Source organism: Colletes gigas, unplaced genomic scaffold (genome assembly GCF_013123115.1).
Source record: "Colletes gigas isolate AHSC1104 unplaced genomic scaffold, ASM1312311v1 Colletes_gigas_Sc00020, whole genome shotgun sequence".
Taxonomy (NCBI): domain Eukaryota; kingdom Metazoa; phylum Arthropoda; class Insecta; order Hymenoptera; family Colletidae; genus Colletes; species Colletes gigas.
This window is the reverse complement of record NW_025106649.1, coordinates 3,426,133-3,450,048: the sequence shown is the minus strand read 5'-3', so window position 1 is coordinate 3,450,048 and position 23,916 is coordinate 3,426,133. Positions and strand designations below refer to the sequence as shown.

Here is a 23,916-nt window from a genome sequence, read left to right as displayed (position 1 = left end):
AATTCAATTCCTTGAGTGGTTTAACCACATGGTTACTGGACTGTAACTACGGGGGAACTACCTCTTACTTTTAATCATGCGACGATTCCTATTACCCGAACTACTTGGAATAAAGCATTTTAGTGGAAAGCTTTATTGCTGTTATATATTCATAGGAGGTGCTTCGTTAATAATAAATACACAAGTGGAAGATATAACGCAAATATCGACCCAGAGCTCCTCGAAGATAGAAAGAAAATTCTTATTTACAAATTTTAGATCCCCATAAATACACGGCCTCGTATCAAGCATAGTACTTATGTTCGTTACAAGTATGAAATCCATTATAGTATATAAATTATAAAACATACCTGCTGTGGAATTTACAAAGAAAAAAGGACGCACGGTTTATAAAGTATGCTAAAAGACTTCGTCGAACGCCTTGGACGGCTGCAGGCCTCCCATCCCTAGTCCAACCCCTCGAAACTCGAGTCCTGAATTTAATCTAGCGAGAAGCAACGAACGCCAGATCCAGAGGAACGGAATTTTCTCTTCTTCGAACGCTTCTGGAAACTCTCAGAATTCCCCGACGAAAAAGGAATGGAAAAAGGGGAGAACCGGAGGGCAGGTCTCGAAATGGAATTTAAAGAACGGTTCGAGAAAGCGTGCAAGCTCGCTGCATACGAAGCGGAGTTGGGCGTTTTTCGTATAGATTCTCATCGTTCCGATAAATATTTATTGGCGTGCAGGTTTATTTCAAGATAAATAATAAACAAGAGTTAAAAGAGTAGATCTTTTGCCAGTAGAATTTTCAAACTTTCGAATTTAACATTTGTTAGGAAGAATCTATTCCAGCGAGAAACGACGAACGCCAGAGATCCAGAGGTCGGGGGACCGGAGTTTCCTCCTTCTTGGAACGCTTCTGGAAACTCTCAGAAACGGTTGACGAAAAAGGAATGGAAAAAGGGCAGAGCCCGGAGGGTAGGTCTCGAAACGGAGTAAAAAAAAAAACTGCTCGAGAAAGCGTGGAAGTTGGTTGCACAGGAAGAGGCACAGAACGTAGGATCTTACGACGCGACATAAACACCGGACGTTTACAACACATCGCAAAGGAAGGGAGCGGCATAAAGGCGATGAGAAGAGCAGAGAGAGAGAGACGAGGTGGTATCGAGAAAACGAGATCTGGCGCTACGTTATGCCCGTTCGATTACAGATAATCACCCCTCCGCGTCCCGATCGAACTTCATCGACCTATAAATCGACACGGGGAAGCGCTTATAGTAGCGGCGGTTTCTGCCTGATGAGTTATCCAATCGTGCCGGGCATAAATGTACGATTATTTCTCGTGGCCGCACGTGTTCCGCGGACGTATGAAACCACGATCGAGATCGTAAAGAACGCGTTAATCGCAGAGATAGCTGGCGGGGGAACCGGTATCGATGCAAACACGGCGAATTCGATTCGCACTCCGGACGTTCAAAGTTAATTGTCCACGCGAGGTAACAACGACGAGCTCGTATCTTCGCCGCGAACAGAAGCATTCCGTTCGATTTCGATCTTCGTTCGTGTTCAACTCGTGTTCGACCTCCCCTCCTCCGTTTCCCGTATCGAGGATGCACAAAATTCCTCTCACGATCAAAACTTTCGAGCAACGAGACCACGATCTTTATTTGCTATTTTAGATTACGCGTTTCCAATCTGTTGAAACTTCTATTTGCATCTCACAATTAAGAGAAAGTGCTCTAAAATATGCTAGAGCAGCAAAAAAAATTATATTTCTTTCTCGAACAACCGTTCTGCCCACCTTTTCTCTGCGATGGAAAATTTCGACTTTTACGGCCGTGACAGTAACCGTTGCGACATTTGTCGCGGTAAATATTGTACGTCGTGGACTGCCATGACTAGTATTTTATAGAAAAACAATGGGTAACAAAACGATTATCCAACGCGTTACTTTGGTACCAAAAGTACAATTTAAACTGAAATTTCCGCATTTTCAAGTTGAATATTACCACGATTGTAAGGCTCGCGAAAAACACAATAGACGATATAAGTCTAACAAGCAAGAGTATATAATGCATGCGTATTATGCTAACTACTCGCGAGCCTGACGTTGTCTATTGTGTTTTTGAGACGTAGTTTCGAAAGAGCCTCGCTATTTTCTGAAGTTCCAAGCGACCTTCCTCGCAAATTATACGGATCACCGTCATCGATAAAAATGTCTTGTGTCCACTGCACCGCGTTATCGAGAAGCGAGAATTCTGAAGGCTTCGAGACGCCCCGTAAAAGAAGGATGTCGAAAATTGACGACCGTAAAAGGTAACCGATCGACTTCGACTTCAACTTCGAGGAACGAAGATCTCGTGATCGAGCGCGATCAAAGGAGGGTGGAGTTTCTGGGAACGAAAGAAAACCGCGACGATCACAAATTATCCGTCCGATCCTCGGAGTCACCGATCGACAGGCAATATCTCATAGAGCAGCCGGACCTGTGTTTAGCCTATCACGAAGTGGATGTCCTTGACGTGGCCGTGAGGCTAATTGCCGGTGGTCAGCAGGAGAACGAACGTCGTCGGACGATAAATAGCGACGGTGGTGTTGACGATACCAACAACCGAGAAGGCGAAAATATCGCGTTGATTCCGAGGTGGATGTCGCCCGAACCGTACGGAATCGAGCTGCTTTATTTGCTTCGCTGTTTCACCATCCATCATCGCTGGTCCTCCGAAAGGACATCCTCTACCGACTCGATCCCCCCTCGGTCACTTATAAGATGGAAAAAGATGGATGACTCCCGAGATTCGAGTTTTTAAACTCCCGGTTCCTCGGGGCCAGGATCCCGCCATTTTTCCGAAATGGCCTCGTTCCTCGACACAGCCGATTCCTATCGAATTCAACGAATCAACAACCAGTTCTCGTATTACTCTCGATCGCCAACCGTTTCAATTTCACGGCAGAGTTTTGAAAAAGATTCACCAACACGGTGCAGCCGACTCCGGGAGTCGTTAGGCATCGCTGATCTAAATTCCGAGACCCTTGACCCTGTGCGTACAAAGTATTCATTGTCTTGGAAATGTACGCGAAGGAATGGAAAGTTTGTTGGTACATTAGAATATAATAGCAAACTGAACGTATTCATTGTTCGAATCCAGCGGACCATTATTAGTTTCAGTACTTGCTTTCAACCGTTTGGCTTTAGCGGTGGACTATGTTTGCTTCGTTCAAATTTAATTTAAAGATCTCAGGGGTGAGAGAAACTGACAACGTGCAAAGTCTCGAGGCTTCGCGGATGATTAGAGGAATCGAGGGATACATATTTAAGAACGTACTCGCGGAGAGATCAGAAATAGGAGGTTCGTTGGGCGGGGCAAGAAGAAACCGCCTCGGTCAGGTAAGTTGTCGGGATCGCTCCTTCCGAGACGCGGCTACGCAGAAATCGCGTTACCGGGAACGAGAGGTTCTCGTTAAGAGAAACTCCGTAAATGTAAAGTCGACCGGTACAGATCGCTCATTGACGTAAACCCGACCGGGCTTTCCTGGGAACACCGCGACCGACTGCTCCAAACATCGCCCATTCAGGCGTTTTATTTTCGATTAAGAGTCGACGGTGCAAAAATAGCGACGACCTGTTCCCCTCCATTTTTAAGAGGCCCTTTACAGAGTTAACGAGAGAAGCCAATTTATTCGACAAGCTAATAACTAAACTGAAAATGTGAAGATCTCCGTTCCACTCACGCTTATTTATTTATTCAAGGGATTAAATACCCATTAATACAAAAAGAGATACGTAACAAAGGTAAACCGAAATACAAAATTGAAAGATATGACGTATGAGACTGACTGTGAATAATTACAAGAAGATGCCAAGTAAAGAACATTTAAATGGTAGGATTGAATGGTTAAAAACATCGATCAAACCATGTGCAGTATTCGCGTGAATCAACAAATGATTATAAGGGTTATAGAAACTATAAAGGCTTCCATTCTGGAAGGAACGTTAAATCTAAACTTTTCGAAGCAATTGGCAATTGATTCCGGATCTCGTTAAAATCGCTTGATATCCGAGATTGATATTAGAAGAACGGTTCGCGTTACCAACAACGGTACCACATTGTTTTCCAAGAATCGATCGTCACGTTGGTTCTCCGTAGAGCAAGAATGAAAGAGTCGGAGGAGCCGTGTTCAGCTGGGCTCGGTAGCAGTCCGAGATTCGTGGCGATCGCGTTTTCAATGAAGTCCTTATAAAGGTAAGGTGCGTGGCTTCTACGGCGAAGACACCCGTGCAAGGAAAAACGTTCGATTCGAAGGAAAGGAGAAGCGGTGGCCACTACGGGTTCCCAGATTCGCTTAATCGCCGCGGGGCTATCGAACCAGGATGAATGCACCGCAAGGGACGGCCACCGACGGTGCTCCATTCACTAGAAAACTTTGCGACGCGGGAGCTTTCGTTTAAAGCTTTCCGTTCGTATACCTGGTGCACCGGGCTCGTCTCTTTCTCTTTCCGTCGTCGATGCTTACGGGTGTACCGTTACAACTGGATGCCCGGTCTTTACGATTTTCTGCGGCGTTCTTTTTCCAACCGGCACGTCTCAACTTCGTCCGCGAGGCTCGATCGAGATCAACGATCGCTATACGCCCGATTCATAACGAACGCGACCACACCGACGTCCACTTGCAAACCTGGGACCATTTCCTAGACTTGCGAATACTTTGGTCCTCAAGTCTCTCAATGTTTCAACGGTAGACATTTTCGTAAACCGTGAAATTAACGAGTTCGGGACGCCCATCCGCCGTAAACGAATCAACTTATCAGCAACACTGGGTCATTAAGGTTAATAAGGGGGGCAAACGTGCCGAAAAGGTGCCTCTTCGTGGACGCGAATGGGGGCTTTTTTAGCCTCGTCGTTGCATCGCGTAACGGAACAAATAATGAAAACGAGCGGCCCTAATGAACTCGAAATAAATGAAATCCTGGAAAACTATTACCTCGACGGTCGACATTTTAGAGTTACTTAACGCGAATAGAATGTTTATAAAATTCACATCGGGACGAACAAAGTTAAGTATCTTAAAATATTCGCACCCCCTCGGATCGCGAGACACGCCCCGCTTTGAAAAACACTAGTCTAACTTAATCACGCGGTCGAGCTCGCCTCTGGATCGCCTCTAGATCGCGCGGCTCGATGGAGCGTCGTCATCGATAGGTGTGTAGGTTCCTGGCGGACAAGAATAGGAGTTTCGATATGAAATACGACGCAATGTCGGTAGTCGGTTGCGGAATTGTTAGATCGTTGCCATCGAAACGCACCGAGATTAGGATCGTTGCAGTTCCCTTTCTGATATCGAGCCGGTGGGAACGTAATGTCCGGTTTCGGATACTGCTTAGGTAGTTACGAATCACCTACTCCTAGTTGTTGACGATAAATTTATCTGCGCACGGGCCTGTGTTTACAAAACGATCACCTCCCTCGATCGACGAGCTCGATCACGCGCGACAAAGTCTCCTTTAAAAATATCTGTTCGACGCTGTTTGATCGAAAGGGGAATTCGGGGCGATGATTTACACTTTTCGAAGCTAGGAGCCTACCGTTTCGATCCGCGTCGAAAGAATCGGATCGAAAATGTGCGTTTCAAAGTTGAAAGTCGTTTCAGAGTCTCTTGTGTACGCTTCGAGTGAGATCGTTGCACCTTGGCGCGTGGTTATTGTTCGGAATTGCCAAGGGAGATCTAAACGTACCGCTTGAAAAGCCCGACACGGTCAGACACGCGGGATACTTCGTCCGAGACAATTTATAATTCGATGATTATCTGTACACGCGGGTATACCGCCGCGATGTCGATAACGCGGAGATCTGCGTGCCAGTCGGACATAAATTTCACGTTAAAAAGGTTCGTCGTTTTCGCCGGAGTCACGACAAATTATTGATGATCTTATGGACAGGCAATAGAGATCGTTATCGGGCTCGCTTCACAGAAAGGTCGTGTCGTGCAACACGACATTGCAAAAAGCTTCAAATACCTGTTCGCGTTTGTGTTCAACGGGAAGAAATGGCCACGCGCGTTTCCAAGCGGACACGGGCACCGTCGTGGGAGGAGATAGAACCGTAGGCTTTCTTGCGCCCGCTTTAACACGTTCGCTGCCGCGGCGGATTTCAACGCGACTCCTATCGGACCGTGGCCACGGCTCGACCGTCACGCTCTATGGAAAAACTATGCTCGTTGTCTGCAACCATGATCGCAGGTACCCTCGTCGGTTTTTTAATTTACGAGTTTGCGTTACCCTTCTTTCGACCGCGGAAGAACTCTGCCCGGACACTGTTCCGCTCGATAGGGGGATAAATTTTAATCTGGAGGTCTGGGTTAAGTGGACTCTGAATCTCAACTGAATTATTACTTAATGTTGATTTTTTATTTTTACCAAATTGGTAAATGAAAGCTTTCCTTCAAAGCTCTTTAAAAAACGCTGTTTTAAACGTCCTGATAAGTACTATGCATCGACGAAAAGTTGACTAGCGAAAAGAACGCAGACCTGATTCTCCGCGAAACTCCAAAAGATCTTTATTACAAATTAAGCCTTCCATACAGATTATGAGCCTCGAAAATGTAGCATAATCTTTTACACTCTGAGGTCGAGAGAAGAGACAGGGCGTAGGCGGGAGTTTAGCGAGCTCGAGAGGCCAACGAAGCAGAGGATAACGCAGAGGACCCATTGGAAGGAATCGAAGTTATGGAAATAAGGACTGATAGGAAGTCCCTGTGGCAGGTTTTGCTTGACGCTCGAAGGCGATACGGCGTCGCTTTAAAGGGCATCAGTATGCAGAAGGTCGCGGCGGCAAGAATTTTGGGCTCGTCGTCTCACAGAACGTGCAACTATTGTCCCTATCCACGCGTGTTCGCCATAGCCACGAACGCGGACAATATTTCCACCGGGTTGGTCGAGCGTAACCTGTCCATTGTTAGCCGCATATATTTACTTTGCTTACGACGCCGGCCATAAGCGAAGTACTGTTATCCGCGGTGGTGCGCCGCGTATGACGTATCGCCGCGACGATCTTGATATTTCTTTCTCGCCTCCTCGGAAACGACTCCGGCTTTTCGCGACGCCGCTAAATTACAAGTTGCCGTCGCGTTTTCGTCCCGCTTGCGATCATTTCGCCATCGCGAAATACCGTTGCTACCGGGTCGCGTTACCTCCGCGAGAAATGAACGAAACAGCGGTCTCTGCTCCGCGAAAACTGCTCAGAGAACAGCTTTTAACGCTGGATTTCTGGGAACCCAATTCTAAGAGCTTCGGAGACTATTTAATTGCAATTTGGATTTTGTTGTGAGTAACGATCGCGATAGAGTCAGGTACTGCGAGCGTACAGGACATGCAAAGAAAGAGAATAGAGAACATTCGAGAAGTAGGCACGTGTCGTGAAGTAGATCATATTCTGTGATCTGTAAAATTGTGATAGCGTCTAATTGTATAATTCGTGTAAATAATCTAGAAATAAATATTTGTGTCTCAAACGATAAGATTTTATGTATACAACGAAGTGTATACAGAGTGTTCGGCCACCCCTGGTAAAAATTGTAATGGGGGATTTTGGAGTCCAAAATAGGACGAAAATCAAGAATACCAATTTGTTGATGGAGGCTTCGTTAAAAAGTTAGTAACGTTTAAAGTTCCGCCCGAACTGAATTTTTTTCTCGAAACTGGGTAGGATTTCGGGGGTATGTGTATTCACCAAAAATGATCGTAATTGACCCCTGCAACCAAAACTAATTTTTTCAGAATGATTTGAAATATTTTAATTTAATTTTTTAATAACTTTTTAACGAAGCCTTAGTCAAGAAATTGATATTCTTGATTTTCGTCTTATTTTGGCCTCTAAAATCTCCCATTAAAATTGTTTCTAGGGGTGACCGAACAACCTGTATACATATACTCTAATTGAAAGAGAAATAGCACTTAAATATGTGCAATGTCTGTGAATCTAACATTAAGGGGGGATTGTGAACCGATGATTGATGAAAGTTTTTTTGGAAGAATTCTTGTTCGTTTGGATTGAGCTTTTTGGGGATGTAAGAGGGCACTACCGAACTATAGAAAACTATTTTTTTTTTGTCTATTCTCTTTGACCTAGTCAACAATATAACAGTACATATACCCATACTTCCAAAACTCTGATCGATGCAACGATGCAACGCCTGCCCGAGATTAGTATCGCAAATGTTTTGCCGCGAAAGGACTTTATTTTTATCGTAGTTTCGCCGGCGTCTCGTCTCAAAAAACAGCCGCTGTTACGAAACAATTGCGTCGCGTATGCGCGAGTGTCCCATTGTCTGGCATCATCGAGCGATCTCATCTGAGAATGATAAAAGAAACCGGGGAAGAAAATCGTTACAGATACGCTGTTAACGATTGCGCAATAACACACGTTAATTACCAACGGTCGAATCAGGAAATCAGGAATTACCTCCTGATCGTGAACACCGTTAATTAATTAGACGCGCGCGCGCGCAAGCGTGGCTACACGAGCGCTTGAAGCAACGTCACATGCACAACCATCACGGGAACAGTATCGTTACACTTGTCTCGTACGGGGAACTTTATGTTCCCAGAGTTTAGATCCTACATGTATTCCTAATTTTAAGACAAAATCAAATTTGCTTCGATGATCAAGCTCCCAAAAAAATTAATTCAAAGCGTATCGATGACTGGGGAGTTCGTCTATGTTTGGTAATTCTCATAATTTCGTGGATTCATTCTCCGTTTCGAATCGTACGATGACTTATAGTCGTGGATATCTATGCACGCACGGCGGCGTGCAAAGAAGGGGGTACCGTAAGGCATCGAGGAGATCGTTTCGCCGGATCAAAATTTCAGGGGCTGTTCCAGCCCCTCGATCGGGCCACAGGAAATTATTTCTCGGCGGCCACTTACCGAGGCGCTCACGAAGAAGTAATCGGACTGAAAATACGGAGCCGCGGACCGATAATGGCCGGTCGGGCGCAACGTGGCCCGCGGGCCCCTCCGTTCTCTCGGCCAGAAACAACGCAACAGAACCGTGTATATACGCAGCTCGCTTTTATCGATCGTCCCTCGTTCGATCTTTGCGCGCACGGCTACTTTTGATCACTTTCTCACGTTTGCGAACCCGGAACGGATCGGTCCGTTCGAACCCATTGATTACCGGGAATTAAACCACGAATCGAGTTCGGTGCCCCCAGTCGCGAGAAAATCGTAATCAAACGCGGTTACGCCATCCACCTTGAGCGCTTCTTCCTTGAATCCACGCGCCATCTTTAACCCCTTCCTACGAATCCGCCTCCCCAATTCTATTAAGTGTACAAATGAATAATCCAATTTTTTCAGCCATATTCAATGTTTATTTTAAAAGAAAGTAAATTGAATTGTCCAATCAAAGTATTCGCCGTTACTTTCTATATCTTTCAGCCATCTTTCAGACAGCTGATGAATTCCATCTCGGAAAAATTTTACGTTTTTGGACCCGATAAAGTCGTCAAGCCATTTTCGGATCTCATCCACTGATTGGAAGTGCATATCGGATAAGGCGTGTTGCAACGACCGGAACAGGTAATAATCAGATGGAGCAATGTCTGGTGAATACGCCGGGTGCTGCAAGACGTCCCAGCCAAGACTCATTATGGTGTCTTTTGTATGGGAAGCAATATGTGGCCTGGCGTTGTCATGCAACAATTTCACTGGACGTTCTCCTTTGCCAGTACATATATGGACGTTTTCGTCCCAATGCTTGACTCAAGCAGATTAATTGACGTTAGTAGCAGTCCGCAGTAATTGTTTCACCCAGTTCCAACATCTCATAATAAACCACGCCCTTGATATCCCACCAAATGCAGAGAAGAACCTTCTTTCCGAAGGGATTGGGTTTTGCAAACCGATGTTGATGCTTTGCCGGGATTTACCCGTGACTTTCTGCGTTTCGAATTGTCATAGAGCATCCACTTCTCATCGCCCGTAACGATTTTCCGCAAGAAAGACTTTCGGCGCTGCTTATTGAGAAGAGAAAGACACGCTGCCACTCGTTGATTTTTGTTGGTTGCAGTGAGTTCATGCGGAACCCATTTTCCTTCTTTCTGGATCTTTCCCATCTCACGTAGGCGTTTGGAAATCGTTTGCCGGGTTACTCCTAACTGTTCTGCAAGTTCTTCTTGCGTTTGTGCCGCATTCTCAACAAGCAATTGTTCCAAATCATCGTTGTCGCACTTTCGAGGACTTCCAGGGCGTTGTTTGTCGATTAGACTCAAATCGTCGCTTTTAAACCGCTTAAACCAAAATGAGCACACACCATACGATACAACACCTTCACCGAGAAAGGAACAAATCGATTCGCATGCCCTTGCAGCATTTTTCCCTTGTTAGAATTCGTAAAGAATGCAGTGTCGGATAGGCACCTTATCTGTTGCCATTTTCGATTCTACTGAATTAAATACTTTTCAAGGTTATGTTGGGCCTTTCGCTAAACTATCTCTTGTTCTAACTAGCTATATGTCAACACTATACGACCGCAATAGAGCGGGAAAATCTATTGACCTTAAACTTGAGTTTATAACTGCTTAAGATAATTTGGATTATTCATTTGTACGCCTAATACATATCTATTTTTTAGATTTGTAATTTTTTCTTTGGTTCGTACGAACTATAATTATGAAACAAGGAGACGAATATCAGTGCATCTGCACGAGTTTCCTTCCCAATTATGCATAGTGTTTCGTATTTTTCCGTACACACTTCAACGGTGTGTTCTATGAGTAAAACTAAGACTAAAATGTTATATAACAAAAAATCCGTAAATGCTTTGTTAATAAGTTGTAACAAAAATATGAACTGTGAAACTCGATTGAGATTCAGGAGATTAAAATGAGAAAAATTCGATATCGTGAGTTTCTTTGCAATACACTCAACATAAACTTGAACAATAGTTTAACATTATATAACAAGAATACTTCAGCACCCAAGATAAATGATAGATACTAAACTCTGATAAAGAAATGTTTAAGTTATCCACATAATTCTACGTTAAAAATGTTTTTTTCGTGTCTCAACTAGCAGTTGCTCTCTTTAAATAAAATTTTAGTAAATTTCTTTGTTTAGTAACTAAAAAACATCACGTTGTATATATTTTATAATATAAAACAAGACAAATATCAGGGAACGTGTACGAGTTAGCGATTTAAATATTTCAGAAAAGTGTTCGTAAAATGTGTTTAAATTGCCATTCGAAAGGAACAGCCGCGACAATTGTTTCGTTTCGCCTATTCTCAGCCACAGTGACTAATACCGTTTCGCAACGACAATTAATGGCTAACCTTGAGCGACTCTGTGGATTCGGAAGGTGTCGTGTGCTTTAAAAGCTACACACAGTGGCTCGGGATCGTACGATAAGATAAAGAGGAATCGACGTCGCGTAATTATACTTGCAACCGAAGATATCCGTAACATCATCGCGAACTATTGTCGCCTGGAGCGTAATCGGTTTTATCGCGGAACCGCGAATTCACGGTACGCGTCACATTGAATATCAAACGATCAAAACGTAAAACGACGAGTTTTTATCCGCTGGAGGATAAGGAAACTGAATTAAAACGAAGATTTCCGCGCGGCATCGCGAGTATCTGCAACTGCTTCGGGAGACACGCCTTAATGGCCACTATCTCCCAATAATTTGCCAGCAAAAATGTCGTTGATTAAAGAATATATACGAGGCGAGACGAGAGGGAAAAACTCGAGCAAGAACAGTAATAGAAAGGTAGAAGTATTTCCGAAGGAACGAGTACACAGTAGTGGAGATAAACGGGAAGAGAATGGTAAGTACAGACGTCAGCGAGATACTTAGGAGGAGGGATAAGGGTGAGCAATCTCGAATTCGGTACGAAAGGATAACAAAATTACACGTCTCCTAATTGCATCTTCGTCGCTTTCGTGCAAAAAGTAGCCAGCGTTGTTTTTTATTCGCTATTCTCGAGAGAGCAGCGTTTGCATCAGAATGGTCCAATTCTTAAATAACCAACCGGTACGTTTACCTAATGATTTCAAGTTCCCCGAGAGGACTTTCTAAGTCGCCGTTCTGTTTCGCGCAGGAAATCGAGATAGGCTCTCGAGGCGTCCGTATCGCGGCCGCGTTTCCGCTCCGCGATCGACGCTCGCGGCGTTTAAATAACGCTCAAGAATCGTTCGAACCGTGTAATCGTCGATACTCGCGTTCGAGGAATAAAAATGTCGGGATTGGTCGTAAGCGTTTCGCGCGAATTAAACTCGATCTCCTAATAATGCTATTAGTTTTGTGTAAAAACGTTATCGCGCCGCGTGACACTATTCGACACGGTTTCGATGATTACCCGTGTCGGTCAAACGGTCGACCGTTGGAATAATGAAATTGATGACGCTCGGGGAAACGCCACGCCAAAATAAAACCGGTGGAATCCGACGAGAGCGGCGCGTTTGTTTTCTTTATATATAATAAAATATCGCTTATTTGACAAAAAGATCGTTTGCGAGCCACCGAAAAAACTCCCGAGCCGCTTTACGACCGCCTCTGTTATAATATTTTCTGTTGATGGTCGCGGTGCACAGAGGCGCCGTGAATCGGGCTTAAATCGCCGCGGAACACGCGTTTCGCGGCTATCCAGACGCAACCGGCCGCAACTTCCGCGAGAAACGATACATAGTCCGAGCGTAGCGAACGATCTCGGGGAGAGGGCCGCGAGAAAGATTGCAAAAGGTCAAATTCCTCCGATTCGAGGCTCTCCTCGTCAAATTACGAGCCACGAGACGAAGAACCGTGCGACCGAGGAGCAAAGAAAGGTTGGATTGCGTATGCATTCGTTATTTGCGGTTATATGGGGGACAGCTGAGCAAGAGGGGGATAAAGAGAGGGAAAGAGAGGTACGTGGCCCCCGGAGATGGGGCCAGAGAGGGAGAGGAGGAGAATAAACCGATACAGAGATACCGCATCCAGGCGAAAGCCGACAAGCCAACAACTCTCGAAAGGGCCTGTTGCAGGGGTGCTGGGAGAAGACGGCTGGAATGCACCGAGAACAGGTCGCAAGGCTGCCGACATTCCGAAATTTGCAACGGCGTAAAGGACGGGGAACGTGTCCCATTGTGAGCGCACGAAATTCGCCCTGGGCCCCGGAAGAAAAAATCCGAAACGAACCGTAACCGTTCGTCGTTCTACCGTGTTCTACGAACGAGTGAATTATGCCAGAACGCCTACAACGCGGCCCTCGATCTCATTTTTCAAATATAGACATATTAAAAAACAACTGATCAAAAATCACCATTCCATAAGTTCGTCGTTGTCTGAAAGATGTACGAACATGTTCCTAGCAGAGTCGGTCGCTACGCCTCCACTATGTCTATTTGCGACTACGCGTAACGCGAGAGGATGCAATTTCAAGGGAAGAAGGAAGCACAGGATCGGAGCTTACGCAACATCCTTTGGTTCGTTTGTTGCGCATCCGTATTGATTCTAACAGCATTTTGAATAGCTTTGTTAACCCTCGAAAAAGGTATCGTGATAGACGAGATAAGGAACGATAATCGTGGAGATATCAGGGAAAAGGCGAAAGGATCGAGAAGACAATATCGTCTTATCGGATGGTCTTTAAACGGAGAACCGTTCCACGATATTAACATATACGTATACATTCCCGAGCTGCCATTCGGCAGTACCGTACGCTCCGCAGCGTGAATTGATTTTTAACGCTTTTATTTTGCACCCACCCTCCTTCCCCTCCCCACCCACACGCCCCCCCACCCCTCGCCTTTTACGAGGCAATTTTGCTCATCGACCGGCTCTCCGGGGCTCCGTTGTAAATAAAAACCACGGGGGAAGAAAAAACACAGCACGATAAAAGTTCCTCGTTCCTTTTTCTTTTTTTCAACATCCTCTAACTTATGCTGCGCCTGGTATTTACGTCCTCGGTCGTGGTGGCGCTACTCCTCGCGTGTTTATTTATACATCACCAAGTAATTACAATTCGACTCCGAACGGAGAGTTCGAACAACGAAAAAAAAAATTAACTCGACTTAAATAATAAAGTTCTATGCGAGTTCGCCCAGCGTTTTTCCTATAATCGATGAATGCAGGGTGCATGGGCTTTCGTCTTTGTTTAAAACAGCTAAGAATAAAAACCATGATTTAGCACTCCGACATATTTTAAAACAAAAACTACGATCGTAAACGAAATACGAATAATAATTAACGCGTCAGAAAATGATGTATGGTACTCTGCGATTAAAACCAAACACCTCCGTGCATTGCTTTGTTTACACGTCGAAAAGTGCGTCGGTCAGAGAAGATAAGAAAAATCTGCAGGTAAAGTCGTTCGTACGCGTCGGTATGGTCGAGCTCGCTTACGTCATAAACAGTTAATCCCGCGATATCTTTCCTTTAATTCAGTGATCTATCATCGGGGGTACCGTTATGCAAAAGATCCATGGCGATACAGAACCGTATCAACGTAATACAGATCGAGAGGAAAAAAAAATACAGAAAGACAACACAGAATCGCAAGACGACTCGAAACCATTCATTCCGCCGGCGTATACTAATCGCGTTCACCGGTACACGCTCGTCTTACATAACCTCGACGTCCCTCCCGACAGGACCTTCGTCCTTCTCAACCCGGTCCCGATCACGGACGCGGCAAGGAATTCGAGGGCGAGCAAGAAAGAGAAAATGCTTGGTCGCGATGGACCGGGTACGCACGACGCGAGCGAGAGCGAGACAGTAGAACATATACGCGCGCGAGTACGAGAGAGAAAGAGCTACGGCGCGATCCATCCAGAGGGCGCGAGAGAGAAACAGAGAGAGAGAAAGAGACGCATGCACGCACACCGCGAAAGAAAGAAGGAGACGGATAGAGTCCATCAAGCAAAACTCACCCTGTTGCATTCCAGAGCCTCCGCGCTGTGCTCCTCCTTCTGCTTGAAGCAGCTGCTGCACTTGCTCTTGTTGAATATGTTCGGCGCGAACTTCCTGCACTCGGCGCCGGTGCCACGGACGGCCGCCGTGCCGCCCGACATCGCGACACGTGCGAATTAACCGCGACGACCGGACAGCATCGTACGCCTCCTGTCCCCCTCCCTTCGTCCGCCGTTACGAGCCACGGCAACCCGCTCCGCGTGTCCGATTCCTCTTCTTCCGCTGTTTTGTTCGCGCGACCGGTACCCTTCGTTTCTCCCAGGAACAACAACTTTTATTTACGCGCGATTTCGTACGGTTCGTACGCGCCGTCGACGACTCCGCCGGCCAGTCTTCGTGCCCGTTACGTTAACGGATCGAGTTAACAGGATTTCGTATTCCCGTCCCGAGCGAGGACCACGCTGCTCCGAGTAATCGTTCCTCCTCGCGTATACCGTGACTATCGAGGTTCAGCTACCGCGAGCGAAAGGATCGTTCCAATTTATCGAAAGTATCGCGTATCGCGATTATCAACGAGACACCTTCCACCCGGCGTTCCGACACCCTTTTTGTTTACATATGCGACAGGAAGAACGTACAACGAGGACCGGTCGGAATTTCGTAACGAATACGCGAGAGCGAGTCGCGCGTGTTTACGATGCGTTTATGTGCACGCGGGCAGGAAACACACGCGTACCGTTGTCGACATCGACTCAATTCGTTCGCGAAAAGGCTCGTCCCGAATCCGACAGCAGGTGACTGTTCTCTGTCCTCGTTTTCCTTCGCTCGGCTGCGCCAACGGTCCGTGCTTCTTGTTGACAATCTTTTCTCCGTGGCCCGCTCCGAAAAAGCACGTGGATCGTACGCGGACACAACGAATCACAGCAAGCTATTTAAAGACACACTCGCGCCCACCGTAGTTAACGTGTCACAGCACCGTTCACCGATCTATCGATTAGTTTGACGAACCGAGCGTCGAACACACGTGCGTGCTGTTGCTCGATCAATGGAAGATCACGGATCCCGTCTCTCGAGAACCCGCCTCGGGTCCAGAGGGACGTGGCTGCTATGTAATTATTCGGCTGCCACAGTTCACGATGTATCGATAGTAGCACCACGAGCACCACGATCCTCGCGCACGCCTGTCTCTGTCGACTGTCACTGTGATAATCCCGCGACGCGACCCGAAACGCTGCACACGCGACGGCTACGACAACGACCACGACGACGACGACGACACTCGAGCACACTTACGACACGTCGCGTCGCGCTCTCCATGACAGAACGCTCCCGCGGACGTCCATCTGCGATCTGGCCCGTTTAACTCGGCCTCTGTGCCGTCCGCAGCGCTCACTCTCGCTCGATCGACCGCAGCGCGCATACCAAGGCCCGTTACTACGCCGCCATGAAACTAGTCCCTCCCTCTGTCTACGGAATACAGCGCCGGCGTAGGAATTTCAACCAACGATTTCTCGTTTCTCTTTTGTCTTCCTTTTCGTACTATGTATTTCGTTCGTGCGAATTATCGTCAATTTTTTCTAAATCACCTCGAATGCGAGACAGCTTTCCTCTCCCAACCCCCCTAAAAATAATAAATATGAAATGTATCGTTGATCTTTTTCAAAATACTTTTTAACGAATCGTACGCATTAAACTGCCAAATAGTTTTAGTCTGGCCGATTAATAACATAAACAAAGGATATTCGATGAAACTATCTGAAACAAATGAGAGTAGCAGACAAAGAATCAGTAATAAGAGCAATATGAAATGTTATACCTTAATGCGTTCAATTGATTATAGTTACAATCATGATTAGCACAATTTGTCGAAAATTAGGAAAGGTTGATTACCAAAAATAGTGTATGAGTATTAATGGACGCCTTTTGTAAAAAGGGAAACAAATGCAAATGCCGATAACTTACGTTTAGATTCTGTACCATGGAAATTGCCAGAAAACCTTAAACATGAAACAACAAATGGAATTAATATTTTTATTCTGTTAAAGTGCTAGAATTAAAATTGAGCCATCTTGAATATCAAAAATTCTGAGAAAGTATCCTCGATAGAAAAAAGCATATCTTAATGTTACTTATCCTAGAAAATATATAAATATAAAAGTATAAACAGATTTAGAAATTACGTATGTCTTTACGATGAATAATTTAACCGCATGTTCGCTTCCAATTTCAGTTAAATTCTGTAGAAAATTGTAGAAAAAGATTGCGCGTTTTTGCAAAGGAACACGTTCGAACAAACTCCGGAATATGAAGTACGACTTGAGTCAAACGAAGGCTTGAATAAAATCAGCTGATTTTTGCATCCGGTTCGATGTTCAAGATTTCTCTTCCGGTTCATCCAGATCAACGTTCCAGTGTTTGGAAGACTGACTGTAAAGATGGTAGATGAAGCTGGTGACAGGTTCGTAGGCCAAATTATTTTCGGCTTATATACGAAATCTAATACCTCTAACTAGCGCCAATGTAGGCAACGCAATTCATTACGATGGTATAATATTTACTTTGAAATAAAATAACCTCACATCTATTCCCTCGCATTCGAGAAATTAATCTTTCATAATCTCTACTAGATGTCCATGAAAATTTTGCTAAACCGTAAATTTCCATGTAAAGGCGGGACCGAAAATAATTTTGTGCCGGCGATAAAATATTTTTAAACCTTTTATTCATTATTTTTGTGTATTTTTCACTTCATCTGTCAATTTTCCTACAAATTTTCGATGTTAAAACACATATTAATTACCTACCGGATTTTGCTACAATTCGATAAAATTCTATTTATCTAAATATATAACGACGCGAATAATACCGTTACCTCTGCTACAAAAGTATTTGTATTCAAACAAATCTGACGCTGATTAGTTCCAATCAACATCTTACATAACACACAAAAGAATTAATGAATGATAAAGTTCATAGAGATTGGTTCAAATTACCGAAACAATCGATATAAATATATTGTAAATTTATATTAAATATAATTTGAATATATCTAAATGATTGTATTAGAGGTATTAAAAAGAAACCAATGATAATTATATTTATTACAACTATAAGTCATATAATTTAAATAAAGTAATTATTTCGAAAAATATTAATTTCTTACAGGGATGATTCCTCGAATGTCGCCATTATTAGGGAGGTATATGATAATGAAAATGCACATGAAACATTCGAATATGAGTTAGAAAGAGCCTTAGAATCTGAATGTAGCTTAATCGTTATCGAGCCATCTAAATTAGGTGATGAGACCTCCAGATGGATAGCAGTAGGAAACTGCCTTCACAAGACTGCAGCACTGTCGGGTCTTGCAACCATAACTACAGGTTTATAGAGATTATATTTTATGTTCCATATCTGTAAGCATTATTATATATTTAATGTGTGTTATTACATATTTTTTAGGTCTGATTTGGGGTGATCGGCCCTATATCTGTGGTCCGCTAGGTTTTATATCTGTAATATCCTGTGGACTTTATACTGTTTCATGGCAGTTTGATCCCTGTTGCCAATACCAAGTTGAAACTGACACAAGTAAGCTACCGCATGTAGAGTTGTTAGCCGTCTTAGGCCCATCATCTCCGACCTTCCTTGTAAGAAAAGATGACACAAGAAGAAGGATTCTTCACACAACTATTACAGTTATAGCAGTCAGCATTAGTGCTTGGAGAGTTTACCAAGCATTTAAATGAAACAATTAATGTCTGAAAAGAAAGAAACTAACTTGTAAAAAGCAGTAAGGTAGGCCATACGATATATTATATATGATCGTAATAAGGCCTAGCATAGAAATCTGTGAATTAAAAAGAATTACAGATATGTTTTCACATATATTAATGGGAATTGTTGAGCAACACGAAGGATCTATTTTCATTTATGTTTATATTTTTTTTTATGTTTTGACACTACCTCACAGGTGAATGCTGATTTTACAATAGAGAGGGGAATATCTAACAAGACAGATTAAAAGTAACCTATTCTAAGAACGTTTTCAATATAAAATCTGATATTTCACGAAGCTCTGCATTGTTACTCTATAATCTACATCTTGTTGATTCTATTGTCATGGTTAATTTTAATGCGATGAAAGACGCAATCGTATTCACGTACATAATTACTTCAGTGAAACAACTACTGATATAAGTGTTCTTAGAGTTATACATTACAACCATACACCTGGAAAGTTGGATTTAGAATTACATATTTTTAGATTGTAAATAAAGTAGATAGAATACATTGCATATGATATACTGAAGGAAATGTTGCCTAGATTTTCTCACCCAAAGGTATAGCCCACATTAAGAAAAGTAATATCTATCTGAAATATTTTGAGGAGTATATTCCTTTAATCTTGCTGTTTGGTATACATGTTAACCCCTTCCCATGCCATTTAGTTCGACGAAATCCGGGCCCAAGCGATAAAGATTATAAGAATCGTGACCAACTCTTGTGGCGTACTGATAGGAACTAAAACTCAATCACGATCGTGATTTACTGTCCTCGAGCCTGGCTCGTCATGTTTGCGTTTGGGCCAACTTTCTGTTCGCGAGTCTGGTTCGTGACATTCATGTTTGGGCCAAAATCTTTATCACGAGTCAGACACGTTAAAGTACGGGAAGGGGTTAATTAACATAATACACAGAACTTCTATCGATTATATAAGACTCTTATTATGCAATACACAAATACATGGAATATCAAAGATAAATGTCACAAACATTCCTGCAAGCAAGTATAATAACACACATTATGTAATTTAGTATGAAAAAACTTTTTGAAAGAATTTTCAGTCTAATAATGTACGAATAAAATCTTGCATGTATTTGTATATACATTATAAAACTACTTAATGAATAACATCACATATAATGCATTTCAAACTTTTGTTTTGACAATCTCGAACTATAAAAAGTAAGTAACATCTTTTACAATTAATGTGTAGCTATATAACAGCCATAGCACAAAAGTTGCCACTTTTCACAACTAAAAACTCTACTACTTTAAAGACATTAAGTACTGTATACACTTTTTTAAGATATAGAAAAATATAAAAGTTTATTTAAGAAATTGTGTTTCATAATGTTCATTTATTTAATTCTGATATTAAAAAAATAAATATAGATAAAATCAGCAACCACAGAATATTCGAAATAAAATTAAAAGTTTATCTTTTTCTTACACGATATACGTTTAACAGTGAATTCGATATTTAATTAATTTATATTATTATTATTATTATATGTTATCTATCGTTTCATGCATATTACAGGCACATACTTTATTATAGTCGCGTGAGAAAGTATGTGAGTGTAATACATTTGACTTTTAATAAAGTTAATGTCAATTAATTTGTGTTCCAATAATTGAAAATATTATATAAAAATTTGAAATACTATTACTAAATAGGAAAAGCATAAATAAGTGTTAATAATCCTGCCATGACAACAAAGTTCATACCAATTAATGTACATTACGTGCGACAGTGTAAATGTCTCAATTACTAGCCAAATATTTGTCATAATATAACAGTATAGTTTTAATATACGAATTGATACATAATAAAACATCAATAAGTAAAACCGTATTTCTGATAAACTGCATGTTAGATAGGTTCATTGTTGTGTCATTTATAACTTGAGAAGATTTCATTATTTAACATTCTGAAGCATTTATTTTGTACTCGCTTGAAATTGATCTAGGCGCATTTAATTATATATTTTTATCCTTTTGGAATTTTTATTATATTTACAAAACTAAATTTCAGTAATTACTAGCAATCACTATTATTAAGCTATAATATATTTCGCGTTTCAAGTAATGGATGACACATGTGTTTGACAGTGCTTCAATCTCAATTCCATTCAAATGTTTGTAGTATTAAATTGTATATAATGTAAACATATTCCACTATTGAGTGGCATAATAAAATATAGTTTGGATATAATTTTGATTCTTTCATTCGCCAATAATATTTACCTTTTAATATTTATGTTAAGAAATTTTGTATTGTACACTTACTGCTGATATAGTTACATAATTTATTATCATTCATATTTTAATGTTTATACAATATATGTAATATAAAGAAAATGTTATTAATACAAAAATAAAAATATAAATTGTTTTGTACAAATAATAAAATCGTAGAATATAGTACAATAGTAATCTATAAAAACACTGCTTCGTACAATAATTTACACAAAATTACGCGTCTTTTTCTAACTTTTCTGCTCGCTTCTGCATTATCCAGAAATAAAGTGATGGCCATAAAGTTCGTAAATATATTGCAAGCTTTGGTGCTATTGGAGATACTAATACATCTTTATACTCTTTTAATATTGCCTTTAAAGTACAATTTGCGACATATTCTGGAGAGTAACCCTCTTGTGTTGTTTTGTCCATGACTGCAATAAAATGCGATTTGTGTAAATAATTATGCTATATTAAAACTACATTTTCTAATTTACTGACCTCCATAAACTTGCCCACTTCCTGTTAATGCATTAAGAGAAAGAGCAGTTCGTACATAACCAGGACTTATAACACTAACTTTTATATTTTGATTTGCTAGTTCTGCTCTACAACCATCACACCATGCTTGTAATGCATGTTTAGAGGCAGCATATGCAGTTCTGTTATCATAATATTAAATTTTTTTATATAAAAATCTTATATATCTATGTAACATTACAATAATAAATGCAAATTATATTAACCTGTATGGAATAGAAATTTTTCCTTGTATACTACTTATACACACTATGTGACCAGATTGTCGTTCCACCATAAATGGAAGAACAGCTATAAAATTACAAATTTTTAAATAACTATTCAACATTTTTCATTAAACTTTTTCCACTATTTACCTTTTGCTAATGCTATTTGTGCAAAGTAATTTGTAAGCATAACTTTTATATCCACATCTACATTAGTATTAATAACTTTCCCTCTATAAGAAATGCCAGCATTATTTATTAAAATATCAACTTTTCCATGAATCTCAATTATTTTTCCCATTTCAGATTGCAGAGAATTAATATTAGTTATATCCAATGGTAAAACTATTGGAGGATGAGTAGGTATTGTCTAAAAAAATTGAATTATGGAATACATCATTTCTAAACAATGAAAGTAAATAATAAATTCCTTAATGAGTTCAAACATACGTGATGAGTATTTATCAAAGAACTTTTTACTCTTTCCAATTCTTCCTTTCTTCTAGAAATTAAAATAATTTTACAACCACAATCGTAAAAAATATGAGCTAAAGCTTCTCCTAATCCTGAACTAGCCCCAGTTATAATTACAACCTAAAATTTAAATTTAATATAAAAATCATGGCATCTTTAATTGAAAAAAATGCAATATTAATTTTGGAAAATTAAACCAAAGTGTTGTTTACCTTTCCACTGAGCATGGCTTTTTTTCGTTTTTGTTGCATGATATCGAATAAATGATATATCAACCATGGAATAGTTATTGGAAAGCCAAATAATTTGAACAACCACCAGACATATAATGTGCAACCTTTTACCGATTCTTGATTCATATTTTTAAATACTTTTACAAGTTAACAAATGCACCAGAATTATTACTTTTTAATTGCTCTCGATATCAATGTTTCACATACCTTTAAACAAGTTTAAAATGATATCGACAGTAGAATCAATGATACCTAACCTTTTTTGCATTACTTGCAAATGGCCACATGGTAATGCATTGCAAATAAAATGATCTATACTTTCTGCTTTATTTATTTAGTTATGTAACATATAAATGCAACTAGTTGCAATACTAGTTGCTTATTTAACAACTTTAGTAGCGAATTCGCGTACTTTGTGGGCTCACATACTTTGGTGGCTTTGTTTAGACTCAGAGCCTCATTTCGGTATCATACCAACGTTATCGATTCAGAATGGAATAAGAGTGTTGCATAATTAGCGGTAAGAATTAAAATTATAAATATTTTTAATATTTTAATTACTCCAGCAAATAATTAAAATTTTCCAAGACACATTTAGTGACACCCTAATATCGATTTTCTGTTCCAAGATCCTCTAATATTTTATATTTTAACGGAGAAACGATCGAACAACATTTAAAAATGTAATACTGAAGACTCTTTCCTTAGTTTATTATTTAGAATTACGTACAAGGAAAGAAGGCAAGGAGTTCTTATTACTAGGAATGAATTCATTGAAATATATCAAGCATACAACAGTGTAGAAGTGCTCACATATTCTTATGTTTCATACAAATATTCTTAGTTCTATAGATTCTTATGCGTTACAAAAGTTTTATATTACAGTATTATATTCATTCTTACATTTCAAGAAAGTGTGCTAAGTTCGAAAAGTTGTTCGTCGTGAATATCGCCAGGTCTCCGAGATTTGAAAAGGGACGAACGGAATCCTAGGAAATGGAAAATGAACTCCAAAACAGTTAATCCTCATCAAACAATATTCACAAATTAGATTTACATTGTTTTCTACAACTGTTTATTTCGACAAACTTTAATAATCAACAAAAAAGAATATCGAGACACATTTTAAACTCGACGGAAACACGAAATTAAAAATGGTCGCGTTAGTTCGATTGTGAGTATGTGTGCTACACTACGATTGGTGGAAATTTGGCGCGAATTCACGATGTACTAACACTATTGTAATTGATTTGCAAGAAAGCGCGCCAAATTGTATAAATGTGAAGATCGCTTTCCGTAATAAGTACAACGAATTCTTATTACGTTATTTCCCTACTAACACGAGAAAAACAAATGTGAAGTTGAATAATTCGGTAAAAAATAAAGTCGTAATATTCATTTTTTTACTAAACTGTAAATGTTAATTCTGTTATGGTAATTAACACTATATTATTATTACACTGTTTAGCATATTATTGATCTAGTATTTGGTAAGATAGTATATGTATTTCAAAGTTTATTCATGATTTGAATATTTCGCACGCAATTTGATTGAAAGTG

At 41.0% G+C, this 23,916-nt stretch overlaps 3 protein-coding genes across 8 annotated transcripts in view; 1 reads left to right on the top strand and 2 right to left on the bottom strand.

Annotated features, from left to right (window-relative positions):
• Positions 1-16,206, bottom strand: part of LOC122400846 (protein outspread) — a 211,008-nt gene extending 194,802 nt beyond the window's left edge. For all 5 annotated transcript variants that reach the window (XM_043402539.1, XM_043402540.1, XM_043402541.1 and 2 more), the window contains exon 1: positions 14,897-16,206. In XM_043402539.1, coding sequence (XP_043258474.1) covers positions 14,897-15,037 — 141 coding nt within the window. In that variant the 5' untranslated portion in view covers positions 15,038-16,206. The remainder of the gene's footprint in view (positions 1-14,896) is intronic.
• Positions 16,207-17,272: 1,066 nt separating this feature from the next.
• Positions 17,273-19,188, top strand: LOC122400761 (transmembrane protein 11 homolog, mitochondrial). 2 transcript variants are annotated; one of them, XM_043402392.1, is made up of 4 exons: positions 17,273-17,334; positions 18,042-18,259; positions 18,339-18,674; positions 18,850-19,188. In XM_043402392.1, exons 1-3 carry the CDS (start codon positions 17,312-17,314, stop codon positions 18,623-18,625), a joined length of 528 nt encoding a protein of 175 aa, XP_043258327.1. In that variant the 5' UTR covers positions 17,273-17,311; the 3' UTR covers positions 18,626-18,674; positions 18,850-19,188. The 2 variants fall into 2 exon arrangements, with proteins under 2 accessions (XP_043258327.1, XP_043258326.1); XM_043402391.1 differs by having other exon boundaries at positions 18,339-19,188.
• Positions 19,189-21,047: 1,859 nt separating this feature from the next.
• Positions 21,048-22,790, bottom strand: LOC122400814 (dehydrogenase/reductase SDR family protein 7-like). Its single transcript, XM_043402482.1, has 6 exons — positions 22,336-22,790; positions 22,100-22,243; positions 21,800-22,019; positions 21,650-21,734; positions 21,405-21,565; positions 21,048-21,337 (listed from the first exon to the last, which is right to left on the bottom strand). The coding sequence occupies exons 1-6, from the start codon at positions 22,480-22,482 to the stop codon at positions 21,138-21,140; spliced, it is 957 nt and encodes a 318-aa protein (XP_043258417.1). The 5' UTR covers positions 22,483-22,790; the 3' UTR covers positions 21,048-21,137.
• Positions 22,791-23,916: the final 1,126 nt, after the last annotated feature.

What these genes read in the sequence shown, in the direction of transcription:
- LOC122400761 (XM_043402392.1), top strand. Translation starts at nt 17,312, where the DNA reads ATGGTAGATGAAGCTGGTGACAG. An exon ending in GTAGATGAAGCTGGTGACAG is followed by an intron (nt 17,335 to 18,041) that starts GTTCGTAGGCCA and finishes AATTTCTTACAG; the next exon opens with GGATGATTCCTCGAATGTCG. An exon ending in TCTTGCAACCATAACTACAG is followed by an intron (nt 18,260 to 18,338) that starts GTTTATAGAGAT and finishes CATATTTTTTAG; the next exon opens with GTCTGATTTGGGGTGATCGG.
- LOC122400814 (XM_043402482.1), bottom strand. Translation starts at nt 22,482, where the DNA reads ATGAATCAAGAATCGGTAAAAGGTTGCACATTATATGTCTGGTGGTTG. An exon ending in ACAAATAGCATTAGCAAAAG is followed by an intron (nt 21,735 to 21,799) that starts GTAAATAGTGGA and finishes GTAATTTTATAG; the next exon opens with CTGTTCTTCCATTTATGGTG. An exon ending in AAGTGGGCAAGTTTATGGAG is followed by an intron (nt 21,338 to 21,404) that starts GTCAGTAAATTA and finishes ATTTTATTGCAG; the next exon opens with TCATGGACAAAACAACACAA.